This window comes from Falco naumanni, chromosome 6 (genome assembly GCF_017639655.2).
Source record: "Falco naumanni isolate bFalNau1 chromosome 6, bFalNau1.pat, whole genome shotgun sequence".
Classification (NCBI taxonomy): Eukaryota; Metazoa; Chordata; class Aves; order Falconiformes; family Falconidae; genus Falco; species Falco naumanni.
In genome coordinates, this window is record NC_054059.1 from 22251770 (window position 1) to 22276839 (window position 25070).

Consider the following 25070-nt stretch of genomic DNA (forward strand, 5'->3'; position numbering starts at 1 on the left):
ATTGTAGCCCATTTACATCCACACACTTTCAAAGCCTGCAGGAAACTCCCTGGGTGTGGTTAAAGTTTAACTTGGCTAGGGCAAAATTATGCTTTGGAAGGTTGTGCATAAATACGCACACGCAGGAGAGTGTCTGTGTGCTAGTGCTTAGGTGTGGGCAGAGGGGAAGAATTCCCACCTCTGGCAGTGGGCTGATTTGCAAGGGAGCACAGCCAGCAGCTGCAGCTCTTCCCCTGCACAGCACAGCAGCAGCTGCTTCACTGGGCGCTGGTAGAGCAGCTGTTCCCTTGGAAATTTTGTCTATCCGGTTCCTCTAAATTTTCAATTTGCATGGGCATCACAAGCATATTGGATATTGTACTCCTGAACTGATCACACCCTATTCTCCCTTTCCAAGAATTACTATGGGACACATTTATTTACTGCAGTGATTTCTCACGTGTACGCATTTTCCACTAGCTTTTGCTGTGTGTTCTGATTCTCACTTGTGAAACACTGATTTTTCACAGATTTATGCCACCGAAGAGGAAAAAGAAAGTATTGCAATGCCTAGAGTAGATGCACCCATCATTTAAACATCTGTTCCTGCGTAAGCACATGTAATGGCTCAGGTGGTCCCTTCCCACACTAAACTCTTGCTCATTCCCAGTTGGGAGGATTTTTTTCAAGTAATAGTATTGCATAAATCCCAATAGTATGCAAATATAATAAAAGCCTCATTTGGTATGCTCTCAATATTGCAACTATTCTTGCAAACATTTCTGTATCCTGTATCACATTAAAGCCAAAGACTTGTTAATAGATACATTCCTGGGTATCTCTTTTAACTGCAAGGTAAGTAAACTTGACAAGATCTGCCTTGAGTACGCTTATAGTAACGACCTCTTCCCCACATGGTTCAAAACCACAGTATATCAATAGAAATTACTTTGACAAAAGCTGTATCGACATGAAGTGAGAACCGATGCATCATGGAAATTCAAGGTCCTTAGAAAGATTACTTTGCTTCTGAGAGACACGGAGCCCTGAAGTCAAATTAGGTGTTACACAAAATGGAAGCTCACAAACACCCACACGTGAAAACCTCAACCAAAACTGAGAAAAGCTATTTTCCTGACAATAGTTCCAGTATTACTGAGGGGTAACACAAAATTAGTGGTACGCTTGAAGAACATGCCGGATTTGAAGAATACTCTCTGAAAGGGTAGTAGGTCCTAAATTTGATTTGCCATTTGCAATCTGGTCTTCAAAGCTGAGCGCATTTGTATTGCTTCCTCCCACAGAGCCATCTGTGTGCATCCAGGCAGCATACTGAAACATCAAGTGTTATGAAGTAAAGAGATTTGGAAAAGATTCAATCCTCATCCTGAGCATAAAAATCACCTGGGATGGGGGGAGAAGTTACATGTGTGGGAGGCAACTTTAAAAGCTGCTGTGTCTGAGGAAGGCATAATAAACTGGTACTTGTGTAGAATTAAGCACTCAGTACAAATAATAAAAAATAGGCCCCTTCCACAATATTTAAGTCTACATTTAAACTCAAGAAGCTTGTACAGTGTTCTGGAAAGGAAAGCATCAAGATACCAGATGAATTCTCGATCAGTTCATAAAAAACTGGACAGATTTCACGAGATTGTGAACACGTTTAGGTTGAACTATGATCATGTAGCAGTAATATATTTAAAACTGCTTAAGTGCAATCAGAAGCAGTCAGAACTGCTTTTTGTTTTAAATGTGACTTTGATGTCCTGGGAATGTTTCACTGATTTTTTTTTTTTTTTTATCTAGTAATAACAAGCAGACAGCATCCCACTGCTCAGTTTAAGATGCCCACCTTTAGGAAGGACAAAACTGGAGACTGTTTTGAGAAACAACATTATAGCTGAAGTAAAATAGTTTTCTGCAAGGAAAACTAGAAACCATTAATAAGGCCCAAGATTCAATTACTGCAGTTGAGGAATTCTTTCCCTACATTTGGTACTGGAACCTGCTCCTACCGATAACACTGGTGTGGAAAACACACAGGACAAATGCCTTACAGCTTTCTCTGGGCAAGAGAATTTGTCAAATGGTGGAAAAGCTTTCTCCCTGAGGACGTCTAGTGGAACTAATTTTCTTAGCACAAGTATCAAAGGAGACCTTTATGTGGCATTTTCATATACAACTGATCTATTTCAGCAATCGATAAACAGATCTGGCAAAAGCATTACGAATATTGGGAATTGCAAGAACATCACCATTCATTTAGCCGTTGATACTGATGTCTATTTTAAGGTATTATTCCCTTTCCCTTTACAAAAACCTCTGCACCAGAACACCTAGCTCTCACTGGAAAGCCAGTGATGAGGTTCCTTTGCTGCACCAAGCCCTTCCCTTGCCAGAACTTGACAAATCCAAGCACCAGCCACACACAAGGGAGGCACGTCCATACGTCTGATCCCTTCTGCCTGGAAACTCTGTATGAGTATTAAAGCCAGTGACAAAGCAGATGAGATTTTATTTTTAAATGCTGAACTACAAGCTTCCTGCATGTTGTGTTAAGTAAGCAAAGTCCCTGACAGTTTCCCCAGCACCACACCCCTCCTATCTGGGTCTTTCCACTTGCTTACTAATGCTGCTTCTGTTTCCAATGTCACTTCAGAGAAGCATGTAGGTGGGTTATGTTTATTCGTTTCTCCTTTACGAGAGCATTTGAATAGGCAATTGGAATTTCAGTAGAATAAATTAAAAGAAAAAAGTAATCTTGTGAATCCAAAATCCTGGTTTAAGACCTAAATAAGCTCACAGGCCAATTTAAAGTTTGTAAGAGAAAAGCAGGCTTTCTGCCTTATCCCCATTTGTTCTTTCATGCCTGTCCTGGTTGCAGCTTTTAGTAATCAGTACAGTGCTGTATTTTGGCTATGATGTGAGAACAATGTTGATAGTACACTGATCTCCACAGCTGCATGCTCCTGAAAAATCTGAGCCACCATGGCTGAACTGTAGCTCACCTGAGATAACACTGTACTCTCAGGTCCAAACTGCACAAATGTTTAGAGAGTGGTACTAGCCTCCAGGTTTGGAAATTGAAGAAAATGGGAAGTCAGGAATAATGTCAGAAAACAAACTTAATTGGCAGCCGTCAATGATAAGTTGAGCTGCTACTCACACATAGCTTTACAGCACAACGCTAAATTAAGTTTGGTAACCTAGTACACAAAGAAACAGCACAAACACACACGTAATATTACGTGATAGGCAATAAACCCTGAGATTACTAGAACAGAAACTGTTAAATTTGCACATGGGGTAAGCAAGCCTAATCACTGATACAGCCAGGACCTATCATCATCATTAACCAATATGAAGAGCATTATCATAAATTTGAAATTACATTATTCAGTCTAATCATACTTTAATCACGTAAGCACCTAAAGGTAATCTCTATGAGCTTAATTATTGAATCTAATAATCTGAGCCTCTAAAACTCTTTAATGTATTTATTCTCACTGCCACACAAGACAGGGTAGTTCTTCAAGTCCTAATCACAGACAAAGAATCAAATACACATGCCACCCAGTACACATAGAGCAGAGGTGAGAAACAAACCTCCCAAGTCTCAACTCTTGACAAAGTATTTTTAACACGCTTCACATCCCTGTCAGCTGTTAATACCTTGCTCTCAACTGGTAATTACATGAATGTGGAGGCCTGTCTCACTGTATGCTCGTTGTGTCAGATCTGAACACCAAAGAAACAGGTTGCACAAAAACTACAGTCCAACCGCAAAACTGCTTATACACACACAGCTTGAGCAATGTGAAGATAAAATCAACAGCTTGCAACTGCAAATACCGAGTAAGGTATTAAATTCATAGTGTTATACCATTTGTGAGTAAAATTATGCAATAACACCAAGGAAATGCAAAGCCTCTTGAGATGGTGAGAAGTAGTTCATACATCAAGAGCATGGCTTCAGGATTATATTAAACTCCAGTTAATCCTGACTGCACAGGGAATTTCAGAGATAAAGCCCCATAAATATTTTTTTTCCTGCTGACAGAAGCAGCTGTGCTGTGTCAGAGACGAGGAAGGAAGTGAAAGAACTAGGGAACAACAGGAGGGAGAAACACTGGAGCCCCGATGTGCTGACAAGTATGGACCCCACAGCCTGGCTCCTCAGCAACGTGCTAGCTGGGACAACAGCTGGTGCCTTCCTGGACTACGTACTGACTGCAGATATGTATCACAGGAACTCCAGTTCCTGGCTCTGTTCCCACGAGGAAGGAAAGTCCTGGAAGCAAAGAGGCTTTAGAGCGAAAGAAAAGAGGTGCCATGGCCCTTTCCTCTCACAGGTCCTGAAGGGGAAGGCTGCGGGTAGCACAGACCTGGAAGCCTCTGCCCTCCCAAATTGGGAGAGGAGCTGCACAGGACCTCCAGTGTACACCTGCATTGGCATGGAAGAGCATGACAGGAACTGGATGCAACAGGCAGTGAAAGTATTCATGTGAAGGCATTTAGATGATGAAAGTACTGCAGGGATCTCAAGACAGGTCTACAGGTGATTGTAAACTGGCCAAGCTGCCAGAGGTTTACACTGGAGTTCCCACCAAACCGCCTGTAACAACTCAAGTGGAAATCATACTGTGAGGAGCTTACCTCACTCTTTCATATTCACTTGCTTATAGCTAGGTTTCTACATATTTTACTACTCTGTGTAAAAACATGGACGAGACCCCTAAAACCAGTGTATAGGAGGTGAACGTCAAGCCCTATAACCACTATGATGGATATGAAAGGCAAGCAGATGAATCTTATCCAAAGTGGGTGAGACAAACATGTTAACACCTAATTTATTCTGTGCCTAGTCCACCAGATAGAAACATATATCTGCTTAAAAAAATGAACTATTTCACGTCACCTGGTTTGCTCAGCTGAACAGGCTATTTGGAGTTAGACTGATTTAAAATCTCTGGTCTTTTGTTCACATATATCAATGACAGTTTACATTTATAAACGTATTACTGTACAGTATCATTTCAATAGTTTTAAAATAAAGTTTTACATTATTACTCTATTTCAGAGATGAAAGTTAGTTAAACTAGCAATTCATCCCACATCATCCTTTTTAAAACCTTATCATCAATGCTAGAGTTGATATGCCACTTAATGTTTAGTCTTCCTTACTCTGGACATTTTAGTACAATTGTCCAAGCCTTGCAGTGATGATAAAGCTAATTTTTATTTTCCGTTCTCCAATTCTGTATTTCTTGTTAGACAAACCAGTAAAAAAAACCAGCATTAATGGTAATGGCTATCACAGCAGCACTATCTTCGTTTTCAAGAACTGTTCTTCCACTGGGCAAGACATTGACAGAAACACAGGTGCACACTGTAGCCCACCAAACACCTCTGCCTGTTTCCCTGGCAACACTTGGAGACCTACATAAAATGACTGCATCAAGCAGAAGGAAACTCGGAAGAAAGGAATCATGCCTGCACTTCAGTGTTATGTCACTACATTTGACAGTAAACAAAACCCACAGAGATCAAAGCCACACATGACTGGAAATGGAGTACAAACATATCCCTGGAAGTCGGACCAGGAAAGATGAGAAGCCATGGCGTAGCAGTGCTGAGGTTTGATCTCAGTTACGAACTGTAAACCTGTGAAACAAAAAATAACACTAAAATGCAGCCATAGACATAAATGCGCTAACCTGGTTTTTCTTTTTACTGTTATCTCCTACGCTCATCACTGCATGATACATATAGTACAGATGGGTCTTGCTCATTTTCTCTTTCAGCCTTTAGCCATATGGCTCAAATTAAACGGTTCTTTGCTTAAGTAATAGGCTATGCTGCGTATGGCTCCTAATCAACATGACCTGCAGCAGAACACTGCTAACAGGCACTGGTTTCCCAACCAGAAATGACAGGATACTTAGCCCACCCACCTTGCTTCTACAGAGTCTCTCTAGTCTGGTCTTCAATAAAACCGCTGTGAAAAACTTTTAGAGCTCATCCTTTTCATTCTTGGGAACCAGGGAACAGGCAACTAGGGGTGGTCACTGTCGCAGCAGCACCAAGCAGGCATTCATCTTGGCACATAACCACATTTCACAACCCATCAGCAGTTTGCATAAAGTGCTGCAAACTCTTAACACCACATTCCAGGAACCTGAAAAGCTGAAACTCTGGCCAGTGCATTTGACCTTTGCTCCTATATTCCCACTTAAGAGCAGTGAAATACATGTATTTTCAGTGATTTTATGTACAGATGGGTGACTTGCAAGTGAAGGTCCACTTCCAGATTCTTCTAGAGGGGAATACGGTACGTTTTTATAAGAAGTGACAAATTTGCTTTTGACTATATTTTTTTATATTTTTGGAAGACATATTTAAAATATGTCATATTGATATGACATACTAAGAAACAGGTTGTATTAATTGCTCTTTCACCCATCCTCTTTTATCAGAAAAGTACGGGTAACATTTAACTTTCTTAGTGCTCTCTTTCCATAAATTCAATTCAACTTCTCACCCATTTTGATTGAAAAATTATCATTTACTAGGATATAGCTATGTAGTAAACTTCCTCAAAAGCCAACAACAACAAAAGAATCCCTAATAAACCAAAACCCAAGGAAACAGCCAACAGATAAATCCCTTCAATTACTAAAGATCATTCAGGACAAAGCAGCATATAATAGCAAAAAAGATAACATCACAATAAATGCATTAATTGCTTCAGATGCTTACAGCATCTAAAGTAACAAATAAAGACAGAAAAATTAGCAAAAAATAGTTAGCAATAACCTAGTATTTGAATAGGCACTGCTTACTCTTTCAATTCCTCTATGATATAACTTGATTATCAAAGATAGCAATTTACCTGTGGGCAGGTTTAAGTGATCTGTGGCCTCCCTTTAGACTCCCTCCAGACACATTAGGTGTCTGAGGTACTTTGAGTGCTTAGGGCTCCTGCCCAGAGCACAGTGTATTTTATAGTTGCAGAAACCAAGGTACAGAAGTAGCAAGACTCCCACAAACATACAAGCAAACCTGTGACAGAGCAAATACTAAAATTCAGGAACCTTAAACTTGATGTTCATTTCCCTAGGTCCACAATAAGCAGGTTACCTATAGACATCTTGGAATAAAACAAAACAGAATAAAGAAAAACAAAACCAAACCAGTATCCCAGCTGTGAATGCTGAATCCATTGTTTTCAGTAGTTCACAGACAGAGGAGGTGAAATCAATGCATGTATCAACACAACTGTGTGGAAGAACAGAATTCACTACTTAATTACACTTCTTCCTTACGTAATGCTAAGGAAAGTGTCTCATTTTGAGCTTTTCAACCATTTATAGGCTAGGGTCATCCCTATATTACATAATACTTTTGCCGAGTTCTTTTTGGGCCTTGAAAACAAGGTTCTTGCTTCATAGAATCTTAGAATCATGGAATGCTTTGGGTTGAAAGGGACCTTTAAAGGTCATCTAGTCCAACTCCCCTGCAATGAGCAGGGACATCTTCCACTAGATCAGGTTGCTCAGAGCCCCATCCAACCTGGCCTTGAAAGTTTCCAGGGATGGGGCGCCTACCACCTCTCTGGGAAACCTGTGCCAGTGCTTTAATGCTCTCATCATAAAAAATGTCTTCTTCACATCTAGTCTGCATCTACCTCTTTTAGTTTAAAACCATTACCCCGTGTTCTATTGCAACAGGGCCCACTAAAAGGCCTATCCACTTAGCAGCCTCACCTACCATTATAGTAGTTTTCTTATCTCACCATAGAAGCAAGTCAAATGCTCCCGTAACCACCTAAAACACGCTTCAAATACCTCTTACTGAACTCCATTACACAACACAATTCTTTCAGCACAAGTAAATCAAACCCAAGAACATACAACTTCCTACTCATGCTGAAAATATTCCTCTTTTGCTATATTAATTCAAATTTTTAGTACTATGAATGTGTCTGTCCTTCTGCACATGGACTAACTGGGAGGGAGAGGACAACAGCAGTAGCCTACCAGAAACAGTACATGGATTTAATAGGGAAAAAATTCATCTTCCATCTTTCTGCAAATGGTTCTACAGAAGAAAATTCACACATCAGGCTTCTGTCACAAAGAGTTAAGCTAACTACTTCCACAGGAACTGTCCAGTTGGCATGCCAGAGACTCATACTCACAGACATTCAAGCAAGATTAACTCCGATACATGAAATAGGACTTTGCCTAATTTGCTCAGAGGAATGCGACCCAATAAATGTGTTATTTTTTTCTGAAGACTGAGAATGAAATGTTTTCTGCTTTAAATATCATTACAGGAAGCAAACACAAGTTATAATTGCACTCCATCAGGATACAATATTAGAACCATACAAATAAAGGATTCTGCCAAACAGCTGAGGCTTCAATCCTTCTCCATAAATAAAAGAACCTATAGTCTACTTCTGTTGTATCCCTCTAGCACCAAGAATAAAACAAAAGCACAGCAAGGACTGGAACAGCATAGCAGAATACACTCTAGGAAAATTTTCCTGCCTTCCCCCATGTACCCTCAGGCCACACAGTTTCTCCTGCCAAAAGACAAAGGGCTTAAAAAAAACCAGCCGTGAACTTAACAACCCCTAAAAGCGTTCTCTAGAATTCAGAGACAAAAGACTGGTATGCAAAGCAGAACTGGGTACAAAACTGCAAACTGATGATTTTGCCAAGTGAAAACCAAGTTCACACAGCCCTTGCTCTCCACTGTAGAACAGTACTAAAGCATGCCCTTGGTTTATGCATATTCATAAAACCTTCCAACCTTTCAGCAGTTGCATATTACAATATGTATGATATGAATTCAAATTCATCTATTAATTTCTCTGTAACACCCAAAGTTTGCATCCTTTAACAATACTATCCTTTCTTGCAGCATCGTAGAAAGCACCAATTGCATTTAGCCAATAATAGTTTAAATTATACAGTAAGATACACTTATGACAGTTGCCTCCTCATAAAAAGGATTTTGGCTGAGAAAAAAGTGCCATGATAAGAGAAATGCAGCTAATAATCAGTAATCCTCACAATAACAAACCAAAATCCATTAAGAGTCCTTGTTAATCACAGCAGTAATGTGAGAATGCCAACTTTATACAGGAGTCAAGTACTTAACCTGATGAGTTACAGATAGAAAACAACTTTTCTCAGTCTTCTAGAAACAGAAGAGATGACCCCCCCTACTTCTTAATGCTTTTACACAGAATCATCATCATTCTGTATCTCTCCAGCTCCCACAAACTGGAAATGAAAGCTGAAAATAAGGTCTGAGACATGGTTCTGTGTCATGGAAACAGGATTTTGCCTGCAGCATCACAAATTGTTCTTGATGTTATTAAAACCACACACTATGAGGCCACTGGGATTTCACCACAGCACTTGGTATACTTTGAAAACAGAAGGAAACATGATATAACTTTATGACAACCGTTAAGTCAAGCAGTTTCAGGCAAAGAATGACAATATTTTGTTGGTAGTGTTTTGCAGTTTGTGGTTAATACCCAACAATCTCATGATTGTTGATCCCAAAAAACATGATACTACCATGAAAAAAATTGTGTCATCATCAACTATGAAATGCAGCGTGTTGGTGGGTGCAAATAAACAAGCAACAGTGAACCATTACACAAAATCTTACCAGTCCTTTCCCGCTGCAGGCAGGCTGAACTTTCTGAGCTTCTGCACCTTTAGAGGCCAAGATGACTGGAACTAAGGGGGCAACTCTACAGAATAACTAACACAACTAGGTGTGTATTCAAACTCGTCTACACAGGCCAATTTGGACAAGTCTGCATTCAAAGTAAAACTAGCACAGACACAGCGGTACATGCAAATAGCAAGGCTACACTCTTGCTCTTTCATGATGGGTTATATTCAGTTTAGCTCGATCATTTGGCAGAAACATTTGATTAAAGCCGAGGGAAGATTTATTCATTTGTATAACCAGAATCCTTCATAACCATTTTATTTCTTAGCTTTTGATCCCTTTTACTAGGGCAAGACTGAATTAATGCAACGATCAGAGCTTACCAAGAGGACAGTTGTTCAGCTCATCTTTTACCTACTGAGTACCATTTAACCTGAAAGTTGAGACTACAAATGATGTACAAAGTAATTTCATTTTTTTGACATATTGTCACCAAACATCATGAAGCTAGGCAACCTCAAAGCCAAGAGGTTCAAGTAAGTTCTACAGGACTGTTCTGGTAAAAGTTTTTCTTTCTCCCCTCATGCTCCACTTCCCCATCTGATCTTGCTGACAGGCAAGGATTTGGTCTAATCGTCTGTGAAACTACTGCACAAACTTGCAGTAGGAATATTCAACAAGCTGTTCCTCCCAAACTCAGCTATAAGAAGGACCCCTCCATTCTAAGTAATATTCTCCTTTATATACATTCGGAGTCATGCATACAGCAGCTGGTAAACGACAATATAAAAGCCTTAACCTCATTGTCTAAGTAGCCCATTAATGGTTAAAAGGAGTTACAAGATGACATCATTCTTGAAATTGAGACATAACTACCTGTAAAAATTTTCTGTGGCTGTTTACAAAGAGAGGAGCAAAACCACCTGACAATAACCATCCTGGAGAACATGGGGGGCATTAAATGCTGCAGCTGCACCTCAGATAATTCTGAAGTGTAATATTTATGCCTCCTTACAGCACAACTGTGGGAAAATTCAGGAAGCCAAGGGTGCAATATTAAATAAATACAATGTGAAATAATGCCAAGAGCTAGCACTGAAATCCATGCAAATTAGTCCACTAACAAGGATCACAATCTAGATATATTAAATGTACTAAAAAAATGCAGTATTTAGGCAAAACACAAGATATAAAAATAACTCATTATATGTGAAAGGCTAGCTATCAAGTCAACTCTTGGAATTCATACATCTCTTGAGGGTAGTTAGCAGGCTTGTAGGAGGGATTAACAGGCACAGAAGGAACTTGCAAACTTCAGAGCTTGAGGTTGAGTTTGGAGAGAGGCTAGGATTAAATTACCTATTGGCATATTGTTTCAAAAATGCTCATTAAAATTAAAATTGACTTTTTTTCTGAAGCACTTATTACTGCGTTTGACAGGTGGGGTACTATGGGCTTGCAAGAAGTAACTTCTACCCTGCAGTAAAACCACTTGTGTTGAGACTATTCCACAGCAACAGGGTAGCTGGTCATTTTTTTTGAGAGAAACTTCCTTAATTATGGGATAAAGAACATATGCATGACCAGCTACAACGGGACAGCTGGCACACCACACCAAAACAACCTTTTTACAGGTTGTATTGTATGAATATATATATGAATTCATATATATATGAATGCCCACACACATTCATACTTTAAAACACTTTTTGCATTCCTGTATAGAACACTGAACTCGGACAAGTACAAATAACTCATGTTGCAAGGCAGGAGACTGGCTATCACTTTACAGATTCTCTGCTTCCAAGGAAAGAGGTTGTATTACTGTCCATGTTACAGAAGTCTTCATTCACAGAATTCTTTCCTTTGTTTTCAGTAGCACATTGAAATTCAAATATGGATTTTAACGGGGAAAAAAAAACAAAACAACCAACCAAAAAACCCTGTACAAGTCAATAACTCCCGTCACTTACTTGGCTTAGAGTTAATGATGACATTTTCAGCAGAGTGCTGGGGTGGAAACCTGCAGTTCTCTCCTTGGCCCTCACTGCTGCCATACTCTATGACTTCCACTTGTCCCAGCGGTACGCTCCACTTCAGTAAATACCTCTGGCCAGTTGTCACAGCGCCACTGCTTTCATAGGAAGAGCTGGAAGATGCACAAATTATTGCTTTGACAAACAACCATGTTTCAAGTCCCATTTATTATTTTAGCTTCTAAAATTTGCTGTTTATCTGTCTGAAAACCATGCACAACTTAAAACAAATACATGCATCAGGCTGACTGTGACTGATCTCTTCTGGAGTGCAAAGAGCAGCTATGCAGGTGCGGATAATCTCATTTACAAACAGCGTAGGACCGCCAGCACAACAGTCCCTACATTTCTATAACAAAACATAAATGACCATCTTATAAGATCAACCTGCATTTTGATACACAAGCGCTTAGGATGACACTTTGGCTCCATATTTTCCTAATCCTTTTGAAACAGTGCTCAAAAGTTGTAACTACTATGTTGAAAGAAGTATGGATGATGGGACCTCTGAATGACTACCAGCAGCAGCGAGGGCAATGTATCCGCGCAAGGGCTGACAAGCTAACATTTCTGCTGAGCCCCACAGCACAGGATATTCTTTACAGCAGACCTTAGCAACTGCTGTGGCTTCTGAGCTTAATCTCAAGTGAGCTACTGCTGAAGCAAGCGTGTATCACAAGAGGCATATCAGAGGAAAGAGCACACTGAGGAAGCTCACTTGGAATAGCAATGGCATTAATACTCATTTTCCTTTGTTTCTTTCATTCCCTTATTCACAATTAAGCACATATAACAAACATTTATCGTTAAGGACAAAAGAGATGTTAAAGTGGACAAAAAAGGTTTACTTCACAGAAAGCACGACTGAAATAACAAAGTTAAATGCTTGGGAGAAATCAGCAAAATGCAGTTATTGAGAACAGTACCTAAATGCTGATGTTTAGCTAGTCAGCTACTGTTCCCAACACAGTCATACTTTTGTTTCAGTGAAGAGGCAAGTATGAACAAAAACCACAAGTGCCACAGCTTAAGTAAATATTTATAAACTCTTGATCTAGTTCAGAAGAAAGAAAACAAGACTGGGCAGGACACAGCACTCATTAGGGATAGCATCCACCCCCTTCAACTACTGCTACTTAAAAGTTAGGTCTCCGGTTCAAGCTGGTTATCTAGACTACGTGTCAAGAAGGACCTTCTTAGGGGCATGTACTCTGTAGAAACGCATGTCTTTTGCCAGCTATAGAAAATGGTTCTGGAACAAATGGTCCCCAGGCTCCTGGGACATCTGACTGTTTCTGTAAATGTTGGACAAAAGGTGGTTAAGTGTGCTGACACATACTTAGCTACATGTACGTGTAAAACTTCTGAAAAAGTCTACATTTCCAGGGTAAATCTGCAGGCACGCACTGTGAAAACCCCTGCTATAACAGAAGCCTAGCTTAGGTAAGATGCCTAACTTCATATAGCTAAACCAAAGAGAAATAAAGGTTATCCTGCATAAGCCAAACAGGCAAGTGGTACATTCTATAGCAGATGCTTATTTTGCACAAAAACTTCTGGAATGGATACAGGTATCATGTGTGAACTCTGGCAGATTATTTCCTTCAGGCTCTAACTATGTTTCGCATGACACAGGTAGTTTCTTCTGCAGTAAAAAAAAAAAAAATAAAAAAAAATTTCTAAGAGCAGTCCATTAAATCATGGAGGAATCCTAAATCCACACATACAGGTTGCAGGTGGACCCACAGGCATCCAAACACCCCAAGGGCATTCAAACACCCCAAGGAAGTCACAAACCTTTTATTTGCTAGTGAATAAAACTAAAAGTGCATTCACCTATTCTAAAAACTCACTATCATATAAATAAGCAGGTTGGAAAGCAAACCTTAACTGCTAGAGAAAACCAAAATTAAACTTTTTCAGAGCTAGCAAATGCCCATGACACATGCATGCCCAATTACCATCCCAAAGGAGGTTGCTCAGAACCAGTTAATGCCCACAAGAACAACAGTGCTGTGATAACAGGAGCTGTTGACTTAATAAGGAACCCAGAGACTTGGCATATCATGAATTTTTCACATGGAAAATGAAAACAGACTGCACATTGCCACTTCAAGGACAAATACAGAAAATCCAAGATGATGGTATGGAAGAAGATAAAACATGAATGGTTAAAAGTAATTTTCTTGCAAATAACCATAAGAAAATATCCAGGTGTTACTAAGGAACTGAAGAATTTGTAAAGGAAAAGAGTAGCAGGATAGTTGACATAAGCTTGTTCATTTTCTGAAGTGCAGTTATTACATGGCACTTCTCACTCACTAGCATGAGACCAAGCATTCATATTATTACAAAAATACGTACCGCATTCATACTTCAGTAATAAACTGAGATATCAACTCATATTATGCTTAAGAAAAGATGTTCTTGGAAGATTTTAGTGTTCCATGTTTTCTTTGTCAGAATGTGCCATCACATAAAACAATTTATGATACAAGCAACATTTGAATGTGTGTGTAACTTTGGCATACACAGAGATATAGTAACAGTAATAATTACAGCCATAATTTACAGAAAGCACTATGAAAAGATGTCTTCTTCAAAGCACCTCAGCTTTAATCCTTCAACATTTGGTCTCAGAGATAAAAACCTTTCCCCAGCTGGAAATTTGTTAGTGACTTCCAGGTTTGTTCTGGTTACATGTATTAGCTTTGTGTTTTGTTTCTTTGTTTGGTTTTTGTTTTTTTTTTTAATTTGCAAATGGTGTCAATTTACATATTTGTATGAATTTAAGGAAAAGGAGAAAAAAATCCTACCTTGGCATACCTGTGCTCTGCTAAATGCTAACATACAGCAATAACTAGACACTACAGATAATTTCTATCTGTAAACTCCAACTGATAAAATTTACTTACGTGCTTACTCTAGAACTTCCAAACATCAGCAGGCAATATAGAGGACTGTAACAAAGCTAGCTATCCATTTATTATGACTATCTGAGAAATCATTAGCCATAGTAAAAACAATTAAAAAAATATTTCAGAAAGTATCATTTCTTCCAGCTGAAGCTTGAATGGTTATTTTAAAAATATGAATGAATTCTTACCGAATATTTACTGTTGCACACATCAGCACATCATTTAACATGAAAAGTCGTCGTTCTTTGGTTTTGATAATTTCTCCTTTGTCATTGTAAACTGTCTCAACCATATCATCAGTCCGTATGAGGTACCTGTTACCACTGCTGAGCAGCTGGATTTAAGAACAACAAAGCACTGTATATTATACATGGCACATCTAACATCCAGTGCAAAAAACCAGAATAGAACAGGTTATCACTTGCCATCCTAGTACAAGTGTTAGCAGGTGGATCTCCCAAGTGAATTAAGCCTCTTTACTAATTTGCTTTTCACATAGAGAAACTAATTTCTGCTGCCACCAACACAGCCTGCAGGGGTTTTTGGTCTTCATATGGAATGTAATTGGTCTGGGAATCTTCCACACTGATAAAGGTCCCCTAGTGGAAAAAAAAATGATAGCTTCCACAATTTCTGTGGTTCCCTTCCTTCATCCTTTCTTTCACAGCCCATTTAAGTGCTACACCTGTTTCCAGCTGTCACAGAGGGAGGAGGAAGGGTGCTTGTGCCTGCCTTGTCTACCTGGGCTCACAGAGCTAGCTAAGCAGTGCAGCTGGCAGGTTGCCACAGGCTGTGGAAAAGACGGTAAGTGCAAGAGATGCATGGCACGTAAATTGCTCCTGCCATTTGCCTTCAAGGGTTGAGGATCAGCACCGCGTGCAAGGATGAACCAATCCTTCACAGGTCAAACACACCTTCATAGCAACCAAGAGAACAGAATGGTCCATAACTTACTCATTTCCTATCCACCCACCTCCTTCACCCTGCCTGGCATTGTTCCAAAACTGTATATGCAAATATTAACCCACAAGGCACACAGGGCCCTATGTGATTTGGAATGACTATCCACACATACATCAATTCATCCTCTCAGTGCATAACATACAAGATTTTACAGTTTATATGGACTGACAAGAGGAAACCTGGACCACCTCTTAAAAAACACATTCTGTGTCTTGAACTCCTTCAATTATTTGTAGATCATTAGTAGCTGCTTCAAGAAGTAGGATTATGAGAACTAGAAAAATAAAATGTCTGAATCCATCTTCTAATGCACTTAGAATGGAAATGTTGTTGCAGTATAACAATAAATTCAGTATCCCATTTCTGATAAATAGCATAAAACAGTGTGTTCTGTTTGACTACTATGCTTTTATGCATCACAAAACCCACCATTCCCTGCACCTTCAGCATGTCCCCATCACTCCATCCCAGAATGAGTCCAGAGTATAATCATCTGTAACTTCACGAAAGCAAGGACTGAAGCATTTATGCCTTATCTCATGGGAAAGGAGGAACCGTTTTATGATGCAAGACAAGCATCCATATATCCACAGTACAGGTAGCGACTAACAAACTCAAATGAAGATTGTTCCTTCCTTCCTACTGAACGTCTTCTACAGTTCTTTAAAGACATTTCTATTGTATGATCCAAATGAAATATACTGGGATGCATACGCACAAATAAAATATACTGGGATGTTCCTTAAAACAAGGAAGATGTTGGACACATTGAATAGCACATCTTGAAATACTCCATAGTTGGAAGCACTGCAATATAAGGATGAAGGTAATTACTCAGTTCTAGGATAAATTAAAAGTTTAATTTTCCCATGCAGAAAACATACACAAGAGTTTACTACACAGCATTATTTCCTACACTGCCAGAGAACACCAATACTGCTACATGTTGCCTGATCCAGCACACAGTGGTTTAACCAAAGAGCTTGTTCAGTCCTGGAAGTAGGTCACATCTCACACCTACCACTAAATTGACCCCATGCTGCTGACCTGCACAGAAAAAAACATAGGTTTCTCTTTGGTGTTCATTTTAGAGATTTCTCAAGGCCCAAAAACTAACTCTTCCATCATACATTCCTACTTTTCTAACCTTGTTCAGGTAACGTTCATTCATTGCTTTTGCTATTTGTTTTATTTCACAGCGCTGATCTGCATCCCTTTTCCTTTCATTTAACTTCTCTGCCAGCGTTTCAAGTTCTGTAAGAGCCATCTGTAGAGGTAGTCTGTCAGGATGTCCTTTATTGGTGTTCTTCAACATATCCTGAGGGGAAATGATAAAACAAAACAAACATTAGATTTCATTTCAAAGTCAAGTTCAAAAGATTACAGGATGTAAAGTTATTATTACATTCTTTACCCAAGTACTACTCAAGAATAAGACCAATGAACACCTAAGGAATACTCAGACAGCACATTGCTTACTTTCCTGAATATCTTAATAGTTCTTAAAAAAAGATACTGAATGAGGTCACATACAGCTTATTTACAGGATGAAAGTACAGAGAAGGAACTTGAAAATAAATGTTTAATTTATTAATATTAACCACAATGTGAAAAACGTTACAGTAGAATACATAGGTGTCCATAAACAATGATCTAAAATTAAGCTTTTCTGATTTTTACTGTTGTAATAATATTGTATTATCTTTATCACCATTATTATTCCTCACTAAAAAACTGATAGTGTGCTCACCCTGAAGTAGGAGACATTGCTTACTTCATGGGTCACAACAGCTTCTCAAAGTCTTTCCCTTTTGTAGGCAATACAGTAGGAACAACTTGAATTATATTTTTTTCTCCTTTTCCACAGCACTTAAAAATTAGTCACTATGGCTTCTTGCTGCAATAAACTCTGTGTCTTCTGCTACATCAAAAACTTTCGCCACGGCTTCCTACCCACATGCTCCCCCCCCAACTATCTCTGCTCCTTCTCTCACAGTAATTCCCAGACCCACAGCCCAAAGCCTGTCCTTCCCTGTGGCACCTGCCACACACAGCCAGCTCACAGCGCTTACTGGGACAGGCCTGCTATAGTCTGGAAGGAGTTACAAACAGCGTAAGCTGGTCTGGAGCAGGTCTACACTGGGGAACTGTGCTCTTCCTGCAGCTCAAATGCCTGTTGAGATGAGACCCGAGGACCCCCTGCCAAGTCTCCTGTTTCCATGGGAAGGAAAACAAGATGCTGCAGGTCAGAAGGAAGCTGCACCACACTGCAGCAGGCCCTGTGAGCCAAGTAGTCAGGGAGGGAGCACGCTTTTTTTTCTACATCCCACATGTATTCTGAACTATCCAAGGCATGAACTACATCCTCTTGTATTTTTCTTAAATGGAAAGTAATGCCACAAAGTTCCTAGTGGTGTTTTGAAGTGCTGTTAGCTAACAAACTGTATGAACAAGTAGCTCTTTTGAACTACAGCTTTACTTACAAGCAAAATCTAAACTAGCAAGTAATCTAGAGTAAATCTAGTTCATTTTTTCCTGTAGTGTATTTACTGCCTGCCCCGCAATCAGAATACAAGATCGGCACATTATGATGCAATGACATTTTTGCTTCTTATTTCCCCATGATCCAATAGCCACTTCCACTACAGCACGCTCCTCCAGCAGAAGACAGCTACCATGCGATCCCACAAGCAAACCACATAAGAATACACCAAAAGCATCCCTTTGGTAAACGTTATTTACCTGCAATAGTAGAATGAACTGTGGAAAGCGCTGGATAGGTTTCATCATTAAACCATACAGTGTAATTCGATCGGGGCTTGACTCTTGGCATTGCTACAAAGCAAGAAAGCCACACTGTTTAGTACTGTGTGCGTATTTCCATCAGTTAACAGAATGAAAAAGAAAACATTCCTTAAAAATTCTTCTACAGAATTTACATTAATTGTAGTAGTGGCACTTTAAAAATTCTATTTACTATGAAGATTCCACTTTAAAATATTAAATCTTTAAATAAAATCACTTTTACAATGATGGCATGTCACTGAACTGAATCTTCCTTAAACAAACACAGCTGGGATAAAGCCTCACTAGCAAGGGAGCACCTCTATGTATATCGATATGGCACATTCATTCTTTTTACATAAGCAGTGCACTGAAAAGTCTGCTTAACTTCAAGCACAAAAAAGGGAATGTGCTTGTTCAAGGTCTTAAATTTGAAAAATTTAAGTGATATGTTGATTTACATTCTGTAATTTACTATTACTGCTCTGTTTCTTGGGGCTAAGAGACTATAAATCTCTAACTAGCTATGTGCTTTTAAGGGGAAATTTAAGGAAAACATCATAATCTTAGTGCTATGCAAACAAAAAGATTTTTTTTTTAAAGAAACTAAGGAAAAGAACATTGCTTTATGTTTGGAAAGCAAAGCATACGAATCCGTTGTTTTGATTATCAGGACTGGCAGATAAAACCAGTCAAATATCACTTGCATGTGCAGAAAAGCCCTGTTTGTATAAGACATTTCAACATTTGGAAATAGTGTGGCCAGATTCACAGCTGCCCCAAAATAAGGAGAGTAAAGGAAATACTCAATACTAAAAACAAAGCAAACCCAAACAATACTAAACTGGTGCTGTGCTTAAGTTGATATTTACTGCTACAACTATCAGCTTCATAACAATTTGTTTCATTATTTATCTCCACTAACTTTTTATGCCCAAACAGCAGTAGTAAAGATTCAGTCTTCATTGCTGGTGGGCAAACGAAAAAAAGGAAAGTACAGAAATGTTTTCAGAGTTCGGCTGTGAGTCCGCAGCTCTGAGCATCACCAGTGCCAGCACCGACCAACAGTGATGAGAGCTGTACATTACACCTCTGTTGGAACAACAAGGTTTTAACAATGTGAGAGGTATGGATGTTTCCACTGGTATGGAATGTTTCTGTGGAATGAAGCAGACTCACTAGAGTCTGATCTTCACGGTGCCTAAAGCTTCCAGAATATAATCCTGTGCAGTGCTGGCCACACTCCAAAAAATTGGTAGTTAATGTTAAGAGCTAAAGGCAAATTACAAATCACGCCACCCCCCACCAACCCCCTCTAGGCAACCTAAGAGCCTCGCTGTTCAGTTTCCCTAGGGCATCCAATTTCAGTGTCTGGTGGACCATTGCAACAGGCCTGACAGGGCGACAGCTCCGAGAGGCACAACTCGATCCAGGACTCTTGGGAAATGGGACAAGTAGAGCTTCCAGGCTCTTCAGCAGTGTCACAGACTGCTTAAAAGCATTGCAACGAATTTTGTGTACCCTCTGTGAGGTATCATCCCCTAGGGATTCACAGCACTTCTACTGCATGTACCAAGCTCTCCATGCACATCATCAGAAGCATCATATTCATCAGGGTAGTATGCATTCTGCACAAAAATTTTCAATTTCAACCCCAAATTAGAAACACGATTTTCAAAATACTAGGAAATTGTTGTGGAATGGAAGTCTAGTTACACTACTTTGCACAATAAAGAAGTCAAAAGTAAAATAAATCCCAAATAAGACAAAGCCTCACATGGTGAATGATTATTTGAAGCTCATCTGATATGAAAGAATCTCAATGTTTTGCCAGGTACAGTCATGCAAACACCAATAATCTGATCTGAACAGCAACAAAACTACTCTGTACTTCAAAATAAATCCTAGATCTAACATTGTGTTACTATTTTGAAAATAGAGTAGTGGAAGATGAATTCGCTGGGGATTCTTTGTGCCAAACCCATAAAACGTAAAACCAAAGTCCATAAAAAGTCACACAATATACAGCAGTCAAATTTACTCCTAACTTACAATTTATACTAACTTATTTATGTCATATGCCCAGCTGTTCGAGGATTGAACAAACTCACCTTTAAGAAGTCTAAAAAGGCAGGTTTGGTGGCACATGTTTTCTTGAGAATCCCTACTGCTGTACTGAAGTTGTTTACATATTCGCTGTACGCATCCAATACCATCGATTTAGAAAACTGTAAAGATGAAAGGGTAAACCTTAACTATAAATAGAAAAGATATCTGAAAGCATAACTATCTAGACCTCTGACTGTTGAGGACTCTCCTTGCTCGGAGCCAAGGGCTTTGGCTTGGCCTAGTGCTGAATCTACAGAAATACTGGTGATGTCCAAAATAATCTTTCTGTAAAAGACAGGTTGGAAACCTAAAGATGTAACGGCTGTGAATTACAAAATGTAAATTTAGAGAAATAGATTTATCTTGCCCACAACACTGGGGTAAAGCCCTGACGACTATGGGCAATCAAAGGGCATCCACTGAGATTCAAAGCAGGTACTGGGATCCCCTCACCATAGGATCATAGAATCATTTAGGCTGGAACAGATCTTTAAGATCACAGAGTCCAGCTATTAACCCAACACCATCAAGCCCACCACTAAACCATGTCCCTAAGTGCCACATCTATATTTTTTTTAAATACTTCCAGGATGGTGACTCCACCGCTTCCCTGTGCAGCCTGTTCCAATGCTTGACCCCCTTTTAAGTGAAAAAATTATTCCCAAATATCAAATCTAAACCTCCCCTGGTACAACTTGAGGCCATTTCTTTCACTCTATTGCTTGTTACTTCGGAAAAGAGGCTGACACCCACCTCACTAGAACCTTCTTTCACCTCATTGCTGCCTATCTTCCAGATTTGGTGAACCAGCAAAGTCCAAGGGCATTCATGCCCCATCTTCAGCTGGTAGGGGTTTACCAAGAACACAGATTGTGTGGTCTGCAAACAGCTATGTGAAGGGTAAGATAGTTGCCCTCTTAGTAATTTTATCCCTCTCTTCTGCAGAGCTGGTCTCATTAACACTACATAACTAACTTCAATCAAAACAAGACAGGTTTGCTTTAAACAGCAAATCTTTAGTAACCGTTCCATTTTGACTGAAATGGGGTCAAAGTACTCAGAGACACAGGTCCCAGCGCTCTTACAGCAGGCCTGAAAAGGTGGTAATTTCTAGCAGCTGGGTGGCAACAGAAAAAAGCACTAAAACCAGCAGGTAGGCAGCCTTTTCCATCCACACATTTGTGGTGGGAACTATGCCTTTCTATCAACCAAGGTCACTTCTTGTTTTCTCCAATTTAAAGCAGTGGCTAGTTCAGTCCTTTGCTGGGTGAATTCCACTAAGGGTGGTATAGTGTTTTACAAATACTCTCTGCCTGTGCACTAGGCTCAGTTAAAACCCAGGAATTCAGGACATCACCTACTGTGTTTTCTTCTACTCTCAGCAGACATAACGACTACCTGCCTTTTGAGAGACACTGAGCCTCAGTCTCTCCTTAATTTTGGTGGGTTTGTGAATTTCTATCTTCTCAGAAAAAGGAACTGTTTATTTAGATGTCTGAAAGCTTGATCAAAGCCTGAAAATTTTGCCCACAATCCTTTCATATCTGCCAACCAGTCCAAAGATGTGTTGGTGTCAGTTTCCTTACCAAGATGGTACATATGCACTCTGACAGTTGCCACGGGCATTGGAGAATATGGGAATAAAGCGGCCAAGTTAGACAGAAAGATATGGAGATGGAATAACAAGCCTAAAATGGAAACAGATTATCTGTTTAGATGCATTTGCTTACTGAAGCAACAAAGACATCACCAATCATTTCAACAGAGTCCCACTCAGATACACGGCTCGCCAGCGCAATCTGAAACATTGAATGGCATTGAAGAATTTCCTTAATACGATAAAAGACCATTTTAAGTTTTCTTTCGCTCAGTAATTTTGGCTCCATATCTGAAAGGGGCTTCTCATATTGCTGTGGGGGGAAAAAAAAAAAAAAGCATAAATAGATTTAAACAAACAAACAAAAAAGCATCTTCTACAAACAGAAAAAGAACAATGTATGTAACAATATATACACACAAAATCTCTAAACATTTGACATGAAGCAGAAATGTAGCTTCTGTAGCAAAATCTATGTCAGTCATACTACAGATTCTTTAAAAATTCGATTATTTTTCAAATTTCAAAATAACAAAATACAAAAGATATTAGGGTACCTCCAGGATTCTTTTGAGAGCATCCACATAATTCTTCTCACTGTCAACTACAGAGCCCAAAATATACCTTCTCACAACCTGTTGAAGAAACAAAGTTTTGTCTAAAGCTCTAATCAGGTTAACACGTTCATCATAGCTGGGAATGCTGATGATAAAATTCTCATGTTAATAAAACACAAGAAACACAAAGCAATTTCAATGTTGGAACTGCAATAAAATAATACCATACCTTTTCAAAAGTAATTTACTATTACTTTTCATGTTTTAAAGATCACAACAGTTAATGTAGCTGTAACAATAATCACTGCTGACTTGCATTTCCAAGCTTTACTTTTGAAACTAACCTTTTCATTTTAGATGTATATATTTAGGCATTAATATGAATAATAATAGGTATAAAAAGATGTTGGCTAGTTTGGTGAATTACTGCAACAAATCAGGTAACCAGTTTTCAAAATCAGCTTTCAAGATTCATTTTCTATATTTTAATATATTTTATAAATTTATTCAGAGCAACCTGAAGGACAAACAAGAAAACTTTAATTGCCTTTTTAGGGTAAGGCCATAAACTGTACCACTAAGAAAGTACCTAACTAAGTCAACATTCTTTTTTGAGCCTTACCATGCCTAAGTGAAAACCCCACCTCATCTATATTTAGACCTATTGAGAGAGTTGTAAGAGCTTCAGGAAATGCTACCGTATTTTCGTGTTTACGAACTTCAGGTTATTTATCACACCTCCTTCTCCACCTCTTGCTTCTGTAATTCAGCTGAAATGTACTTTGTGTGCATGTGTAGGTGACATGAGAGAAAGGACTGAGGAATCTGTCTGGTTTAAGATTTGAACTTCTTACTGTTATTGATTAGATGTTTTGCTGGTTTTAAGGATTTGTTTTCATCCAAATCCATTTCCTAATCCATCTTATCCCAGGGCTTTCAAAAGTGTGACTGTGAGGGAGATGATAGCATAAGGGCAGGATCAAACCACTTGCCACAGCTACTTGGGAAGGCAAAACTGCTTCTTTTGCTATTTTAAGCTATTCTAAATGACCATGAAACTCACTTTTCAGACTTGCTTCTCTCTGCTCCTGATCCCTAGAGCCTCCTGCCTCCTCTGCCACGGCTGTCTTTAACTCTCCACACTTGTATTTTGCATTATTAAATTAGGTGCAGGTTATCTGAGGATTTTCTTTCAAGTACTGGAATTTCAAAGGAAGACTTCAAAATTATCTGAGGCCTTGCTTAAGGATATACATGGTAGAATTAGTTGTGTCTAATTTGTGTTTAGAGTGGATTTAGCAGTGTCTTATTTGGTACAATATGTCAGCTGCTCTGATGTAAAGGACATTAACTCTACTTTTAGTCACAGTTCATTCTTCTGAAAAGAATAAATGTCTGCAGAAAATGTTTTGTTCGGGCTCTAGAATACACAAATATATACTTAATAGTGCCTACAGGTTATTACAATAGCTACGCACAACTTACAAGAGGCTCTCGTGCAAGTCTTACATTCATATTGGTTTTCGCTAGTAACAGTAGCATACAACGATTTCGTTAAGAATTCAGCAGCAAAAGCTATCCTGACTGAGACCCAACCCGGGACATCGCGTTTACCAGGCACCAGCTTTTAAACACAAGCTACCGTGCCACCTGCTGTCTAAACCAAGCACAGTCATGAAGTCAGCTTGATGGTACAGCAGCCCGGCTTCCAAGGGCCCTCTGGCCCTCACCCCCCCAGCTGGGATGCCCAAGGCTGCTGTGCAGGCTGCTGGCCCCCAGTCTGTGCCGTGGCACAGGGTTACTCCATCCCAGAGCCAGGACTCGGTTGAGATATTCAAGATTTTCCGTCAACCTCACCCCACCAAAGCCACGCTGACCAAGCAGCCCCGTCCTCCCACACGTGGCCTGCTGCACCCCTCCAATTTGGTATCACAGCTGGTATCCAGATTGTTAGTAAAGGCATTAAACACCATGGGCCTTGTATCCTCTCCTGAGGGAAGCCACTAACGTGAGCCACCTGCTGGACTTTGCACCATGGACTACCACCTTCTGAGCACGGTGCCCTCGCCTGTTTTCTACCCACTTCTAGTCCACCCATACAAATTATATCTCACCTATATGGCTACAAGGGTACTTTGGGAGGCTGCTGAAAGCCTGGCTAAAGTAATGGTAACTGACATCCTCAGTTCTCCTCTGTCCACAAACCAGTCGTCTCAAAGGGACTCAAGCTGGTCAGGCACAAAAGGACACCAGTCAATCTATTGCTGACTGTTGCCAATCACACTCCAGTCTTAAACCCAGAAATAGCTCCCAGGAGCATTTGCTCCATCACCTTTGCAGGGACCAAGATGAGGCCAGCCTGGATCCTCCTTCTTGCGGGTGACAGTATGACATTTACTTTTTTCCAGTCTTCTGATCACTG

General features: G+C 39.6%; 1 protein-coding gene across 4 annotated transcripts in view; it reads right to left on the reverse strand.

The window, feature by feature from the left end:
• ARHGEF10 (Rho guanine nucleotide exchange factor 10) overlaps nucleotides 1-25070 on the reverse strand; it is a 116198-nt gene that overhangs the window by 46092 nt on the left and 45036 nt on the right. For all 4 annotated transcript variants that reach the window (XM_040598489.1, XM_040598490.1, XM_040598492.1 and 1 more), the window contains 7 exons: nucleotides 22649-22726; nucleotides 22225-22404; nucleotides 20497-20613; nucleotides 18344-18436; nucleotides 16749-16919; nucleotides 14827-14972; nucleotides 11658-11833 (listed from right to left, as the gene is read on the reverse strand). In XM_040598489.1, the coding sequence (XP_040454423.1) occupies nucleotides 11658-11833; nucleotides 14827-14972; nucleotides 16749-16919; nucleotides 18344-18436; nucleotides 20497-20613; nucleotides 22225-22404; nucleotides 22649-22726 (961 nt within the window). The remainder of the gene's footprint in view (nucleotides 1-11657; nucleotides 11834-14826; nucleotides 14973-16748; nucleotides 16920-18343; nucleotides 18437-20496; nucleotides 20614-22224; nucleotides 22405-22648; nucleotides 22727-25070) is intronic.